At 56.4% G+C, this 6,843-nt stretch overlaps 1 protein-coding gene across 1 annotated transcript; it reads right to left on the reverse strand.

Annotated features, from left to right (window-relative positions):
* Positions 1-482: 482 nt before the first annotated feature.
* On the reverse strand, positions 483-4,144 carry LOC121838187. The gene is made up of 3 exons (XM_042294274.1): positions 4,035-4,144; positions 2,948-3,884; positions 483-2,773 (listed from the first exon to the last, which is right to left on the reverse strand). Exons 1-3 carry the CDS (start codon positions 4,142-4,144, stop codon positions 542-544), a joined length of 3,279 nt encoding a protein of 1,092 aa, XP_042150208.1. The 3' UTR covers positions 483-541.
* Between the last annotated feature and the right edge of the window lie 2,699 nt (positions 4,145-6,843).

Raw genomic sequence — 6,843 nt, forward strand, 5'->3', positions numbered from 1 at the left:
GAACCTGGCCTCTGCACTTCCGAAAGTCGCAGGAAAGGTAAGACAGCCGCAGACGACGTTGCGAGCAGACGACGTTGCAAAGGAGCAGACGACGCTCAGATAGGGGGTCGCGGTCAGCCAATCAGGGCTCGGCGTTCTGACGTCACCGCTACCCCCTGCGCAAGAAGCAGACGAACTTGCCCTCCGCATAGGATTCGAGTCTGCGGCATCAGCGAATCACATGCGCTCAGTGCCCCTCTTTTATTTTTGGTTTTACATAGAGCCACAAAGTAAGTTATCCTTAGGGTGTGCGCAGCCCACTCTCAGATTCTCCTGTGGGCGTCGCCATTTCGATGCTTAGTACAGAGCGATCGTTTCACTTCGAAAATGCGAACTTCCTGGTCGAACTTTAGATCCAGCGTCCGGACCCTCGCGCAGTAGAACCGTAGTTCTTGGGTATGTGCAGCTCCTCTGACGAGCAAAATGATGATGATTAACTTTATTTTCAAAAAGGGTGGCGCCATGGCCTCATTGGGGGAAGGGGAACATAGGTAGGAAAACTTTACATTCGGCGGTGCACTCCTGTCGAGCGCGCGAACTCCCATAGGGAGATCAGCGTCTCCCTGGCCCGTGCCTCGTTAACCGGTGTGATCCAGGCCTCTAAAGTGTCGATGTGAGGCCCCAGGTGTTCGGCTCTTTTGTCTCGCAAGCCGGCACAATCCCAGAGTAAGTGTCGGATCGTCGGGCTCACGCCGGCGGTGCATGTAGTGCAGACGACAAGTGCAGCGGGCTCGGACCCTTCCGGTGGCACTAGGTCGGGTGGGCGGCCCCTCCGTGGTTTGTAGCTACGCCACCGAGCGAGTATGTCTTCGGTGAGCGCAGCTCCGGTGCGGGCCTTGTGAATTAACACTTGTGCCCCTCTGGGTAAACCCTTGGGTAGCGGTGCCGGGTTGTAGGGTGTTTGATCTCGCAGCCGACGCTGATCCTCTTGTCGGGCCGCAGATTTCTTCTCTATGGGGTCTGGGTCCGGCGGCGCGAAGGGGACGAAGATCCCTGGGTTGGAGCGGTCTTCCCTTTGCTCGCTCGCCCACGCGTGTGCGGCCTCGTTACCGATGCCGCCCGCGTGTCCCGGGACCCAGTCCACTCTCACCTCAATACCTTTGGTGTTTTTCAAATACGAGCACAGACTCTTGATTCGCTGGCAGAGCGTCCCTTCGCGAGGAGTTTTCCCCAGACGGGCAAGGGCTTCCCTACAATCCGTGAAGATGGTTACACGGGTGGGTACGTCCACTGGGTCGAATGTCTCTCTTATTCGAGCTAGTGCCAGGTGTATTGCATCCAGGTCGAGGCGGCTCGTGCTAGGTTCGCTGTCGTATTGAAGTGTCTGAGCATATCGGTCCTGGCCAGTAGCGTAGGCGAGTGTGGCCCGCTTCGTCTCTTGGCACCATGCGGCGTCTGTGAAGACCGCGTGCTCCACGAGGTCTGCCCGCGCAGCAAGTGCAGCTCTTTCTTCTGAATGTTCTTCGCGGTGTTGTTTGCGAGTGAGCGGCTTGGGGTTTCTGACCATAATGTCCTCCCATGGTGGCATGCTCTTCGGAGGCGGGGCCTCTCCTACGGGAGGCCGCCAACCCTGTAAATCCAGAAGACGTTGACCGGCTCTAGTCGATGTCCGGCGCCGCTGATGGCCGGCAACGCGGGCCTCAATGATGGCTTGTAGAGTCGGAAGATTCGAGTACCGATACAGCTCTTCCGTCTTAGTGTGTCTTGGGAGACCGGTGATTGCACGCAGGCATTCACGATGCAATATTTCCAGCTGTTTGAGCTGCGCCTTGGTCAGGACGAAACATGCGGCTCCATAGCAGGCTTTTGAGGTCAGGACTGCTTGAGTGAGCAAGCGGATGGTGCTCGTGCCCGCGCCACCGAGGCGGTTGCCCATTCTCTTAATGAGTTGGAGCTGTTGTCGCCACTTGGGTTTGAGTTGCTTGATCCACTCTTGCGCTCCTCCTTGTTCGTGCAGTGGGATTCCCAATATGCGAATCCAGCGTTCGGGGGAGCGCTGAATGGACTGGCCGGCCAGGGTCAGGTGTATTTGAGCTCTGTTGTGCTCAAGACCGCCGACGATGAGGAAGGCTGTCTTCTCTGGGGAAGGTTGCATGCCCGTAGTTTGCAGGCACTGGTCAATGGCATCTAGGGCCGTCTGCATGGTTTCGACCGTTTCTTTAGTGTCGAGCTTTGTGTTTCGGGGGTCCACCCAAAGGGTGATGTCGTCCGCATAAGTTGTGTGCTGAAGGTGCGGGATGGCGCGCAACACTCTTGCTATTTTTCTCATGACCAAGTTGAAAAGGGTCGGCGAAAGGATGGCTCCTTGAGGTACTCCGCGGAAATTCTGGAACATGCGGGGTTGCTGGGCGCCCGAGCTGATCTCAAAGGTACGATTCTTGAGGAAGCTTTTCACGAAATTGATTATGCGGGTGCCTGCGCCACTCTCTTCGAGTTCCTCGATCACTGCCGAATTCTCGACGGTGTCAAAAGCTTTCCGGAGATCCACTGCCACCAGGAGTCCGGGTACCTTGTTGGTTCCTCGGCGCCTCTTACCCACAAAGTTTCGAAGGAGGTGTAGGCTGTCGTGGGTGCACAGTCCGGGGCGAAAACCGGTCTGCGCAGTGTCGTAGTAAGGGTCGTCCCTGGCTTCTTCCAAGACATAAGTGAGTCGCGTAAGGATCATCCGTTCGAGTAGCTTGCATAGCGTAGACGTAAGTGAGATTGGTCGGAGGTTCTGTATTTGATCCGGACTCTTTCCTGGTTTCGGAATAGGGTATACCACTGAATGTTTCCAGTCGGCCGGTAGTACTCCTGACGCCCAGACGTCGTTAAGTTCTTTCAGGAGCTTTCGTTTCTCCGGCTCGTCCAGGTTGCGCAGCATGCGCCACGTGATTCCATCCTTGCCAGGGGCGCTGCGCTCGTTGACAGAGTCCAAGGCCAGTGTCAATTCTTGAATCGTGAACGGGGCGTCTTGTTCTGTGTCGCTCGGTGGTTGCAGTTCGTACAGGCACAGGTCCGGATCGTTAGCAGGTTGTGGGAAAAAGGCCTTGGCGGCCGCTTCCTCAAACTGCTCCGGAGTTTGGTCGGTGGCTAGCTGGATGTTGCGAGCAGTGTTGGGCGCCTTGGTCTTGCCGGTCAAGGCTCTGTGGGCGCGCCATAGCTTGCGGGTGCCAGTTCGTTCGTCAAACGTCGCGCAGTGGTCAAGCCACCTCGAGCGAGCCAGGCGTTTGGCATATCTACGTGCCTGTGCCGTCTTGTTGCGCAAACGCACTAGGTCCTTGAATCGTTTGCCGTTGTTGAGATATATCTTGTGGAGCCGCTTGCGTGCTTCCCACAGGTTGATTAGATGTTTGTCGGGAACCGGGTCTTGGTCTTCCACCTCCAGGTTTCGCGTGGCCGCTTGCGCTGCCCTCAGTAATTTTGCGGTTACGGGAACCGCGTCTTCGCACGTGGCCACCGCCTTTCGGAAGGCGTCCCAGTCGATAGCCTGAGTTAAACGTCTGCGCCCTGCTTTGCCGCCGGTTGAGAGCTCCAGCCAGATGGGATAGTGGTCGGACCCCATAGGGTCCGGTCCGCACCGCCAGTCGGTCACCAGTCGGGAGTCTGCCCAGGTCAGGTCCGGGGTGGTGTCTCGCTGTCCCTCGTGCAGTCCGTGGCGCGTTGGGTAGTCGAGGTCGTTGGCCAGAGTGAGGTGCGCCAACTCCGCTGCCTCCTTTAGCCGCGCGCCCCTGGCGTTAGCAATCGAGTACCCCCAGTCCGGGTGGTGCGCGTTAAAATCGCCCGCCACGAGCAGGCGGTCACGGGGGTAGCGCTGCCGGAGGTCCATCAGCCATTGGAAGCCGGCTTGTCCAGCGTGGCCGCGCCTGGAACAGCTTGACTCAGGTCTCGCGTAGCAGGAGGTTAGGATGACCCGGTGACGTCCAAGCGTGCAGCGAACCGCCACCACCTCCTGGAACGGGTGTCAGTAGGCCGTCGTATCTATTTGTGCCTGTGGGAGGCCCTTGCGCACAAACACCACAGCTTGTGCTTCAATGGTCTGAGATGTGTCACTTGATCCGCCTCTTAGTCCGTGTTCAATCGTTGGTTGGAAGTATCCGTTGAAGCCCGAGATGCCCGGACTCATCCCCCGTGTCTCCTGCAGCAGAAGCACCGCCGGCCTTCCGGTTAAGCGGAAGAGCTCGACAAGCTCGGCAGCGCTCTGACGTAGCGAGCGGCAGTTCCACTGCAGGAGGTCGGGAGGACGCTCAGGCGGTGGGTGCGCCGAGCTGCTGTTCAGTGGAGGTTGGTTGCGGCTGGTGCAGGCTGGGTCCATGTTGGCTAAGTATGGGGGAGAACATCTGAGCGACGTGTTGTGCGACCATTTGAGTCACCTGTTGGAGGAACTGCTGCGTTTGTTGTTGTTGTTGCATTTGTATTTGCTGCTGCATCTGCTGTATTTGTTTCATCTGCTCTGCTTGCTGCTGTTGCTGCTGTATGAGTTGTTGTATCCATACCGGCGGCTCGTTAGAGTTCTGGCTTGCTGCCTGGTGCTGGGGTGCAGGTACGTGGGATTGCTTTCTTGCCTGCTGTCGTGTGGATGAAGTATTTCCAGATGGTGTGCGACACCGCCCAGGTGAAAGGGACTGGCGTCGCTTGCTTTTCTCAAGGAGCTCGGTTTCCAATCTCTCTTCTTCCTCAACTTCAAAGTGCAGCGCCCGGAGCCGATCTGCTCGTGATTTCTGCCGTTGATTGTGTTTGCACTTGACTTGTTCCATTGTACGCTGAATTTCTTTCAGTTGTTGTTCCAGACGTTTCATTGTGCTATCGAAATCGGCTTGATCGCGGTCTTGCTCGACCTGGAGTGTCTCAAGCATCTGGCGTGCATTTGGGCTGTGACCGCCCTTGAGACCTCTCGCAGTTATATCGGCGTAGGAGTGGAGCGGATCCTGGATCTGAACCTTGCTCGACCCGCGCAGCTGGGAGGTAGTACTCTTGGAACCGGGACGCGAGTTAGTGGTGCCAGAGGGTTGCTTGGATCGCTGCCTGCGCTTGCGCGAGCGGCTCCGTGCCAGTCTTTCTTGTTTGGCTCCTTCCCTTTGTTTCGCGCGCTGAGCGAATTGAGCTCGAGCGGGACAAGAGGGATCAGTAGCCACGTGTCCATCTTGTTTACAATGACCGCAGTACTTGGCCTCGCCATTCGGGCAGGCTTCCGGGGGTTGCTCGTGTTGTTTTCCGCAGTTGCTGCAGACCGGCTGGTTAATCGGGCAGGTGGTGGCTTTATGTCCCGGGCGGTGACAGCGCGGGCACACGAGCGATCGCTGTTCGTAGCATTCCACCCTTCTCGGGAAGCTCCAATACATAACTTCGCGTGGCGGATGCGGAGATGCAAAGTGGATGAGGACTGTACCTTTGGAGCCCATAGGCCGGGCCGTCAGGACATCCACTCCGTCGGCGTACAGCGCCTCCAGAAGCTTAGCCGTGGGTTCGTTGGGTTTGCAGCCATGGATTACTCCCCGGGAGATACCGTCCGTGGGAACTTGGTGCGTACGCACCGGGAGTGGTGGTCTCGATCGCAAAGGTAACACACCCATACGGAGGAGATGCGTGGCCTGCGTGGAGTCGCACGTAGTAACGACGATGGTATTAGAGAGCTTGCTCACCCTCAGTATCTGATGTTTGAGCAACTTGGGGTCACCGGCGAAGGAGCTGATAACGGTCTTCAGCTCTTCTGGGTCTAAGCCCAATACGTCGCATCTTTCTGTGGGCTGTATCTTGATTACATGGGTGCCGAGAGTTACACGTTCCTTGCGGCTTGTGGTGGGTAGGGGTTGGCCCGATGCCTTGAGTTGCGCTCGGCGCTGGGTTCTCGTTGTAGCCTTTTCCCAAAGTCCCTCCAAGTCAGTGGCGTCCGGCTCTCGCGAAGCCCATGAAGCCTGGAGACTCGTGTCTGCGTCTTTAGGACTATCGTCGGACGAACGAAAACGCTTTGCATTATTGGACGGGCCGAAGTCCTCCGCGTCCTCGTCCATCTCTTGCGAGGGAGGGGGAGAGGTTTCGTACGAAGTGACAGCGGCATGATCCTGAGTAGCCTGCAGCAACTGCAGCCGCGGTGGCGCAACCAGAGGCGTCGTCATGTCCGGGAGTTAAAACTGCGTCGTGGGTCCGATGGGCCGGCGGCGCAACCGTCACCGTGCCCTATTCCTTGCCACGCTGGGCCAGTAGGCTTAGCGCGGAGGGTTCAACGAAAGACTCATAAAAGGTGAAAAAGGGCTCGAAATTGAGCAAGAAGTTGCTCACGGATGCGAGTAGAGCTCTCAAACCGCTGGTGAAATCAAAGAAGAGAAGAGATGAAACCAATTACATTCCAGTACAATTAGGACAAGGCCGCAGGAATGCCAGGAAACGATTCGAACCAGTCTCAAGCAAAAAGTCACGAGCAAAATAAAAATATTTTCGGTCGCGTTTCGGATATGAGTCATTAGGAATTTTTCACGTTGATCTCGGACGCTGAGCTGGCAGAACGATATAAATTTGTGAAAGAAAACAACCGGGACAAGAAAAGCTACGCGAAAGGCGTTCTTATCGTTTTGAAAGGTACACTGCAATCACGAGCTGCGTTCTTTCCTATTGTTTCTTTAATATTTTATAGATCTCTTAGATGCCCTGTTACCGCATGAAGACCAATGCCGACACACTCACGTCAACGATCGTGGCTCGTGCATTATCAAACTCTGCAGCGCCGCTTTATGCAGGATGCAAGCATTATACTTACGGGCGCGACCCTGTCTGAGAGAAACAGGTCTATATCGTCTTGCTCTCTCGAAAAGTGTCTTTTTTTTCTTT

This window comes from Ixodes scapularis, unplaced genomic scaffold, assembly GCF_016920785.2.
Source record: "Ixodes scapularis isolate PalLabHiFi unplaced genomic scaffold, ASM1692078v2 PGA_scaffold5__190_contigs__length_132052651, whole genome shotgun sequence".
Classification (NCBI taxonomy): domain Eukaryota; kingdom Metazoa; phylum Arthropoda; class Arachnida; order Ixodida; family Ixodidae; genus Ixodes; species Ixodes scapularis.

Excerpts from the sequence above, each read along its gene's own strand:
- LOC121838187 (XM_042294274.1), bottom strand. The coding sequence starts at position 4,144 with ATGAGTCCGGGCATCTCGGGCTTCAACGGATACTTCCAACCAACGATT. Across the intron at positions 3,885-4,034 it reads ATTGAAGCACAAGCTGTGGT|GCGCGGCCACGCTGGACAAG; the intron begins GTTTGTGCGCAA and ends AAGCTGTTCCAG. Across the intron at positions 2,774-2,947 it reads TGACACTGGCCTTGGACTCT|AGTCCGGATCAAATACAGAA; the intron begins GTCAACGAGCGC and ends AAACCAGGAAAG.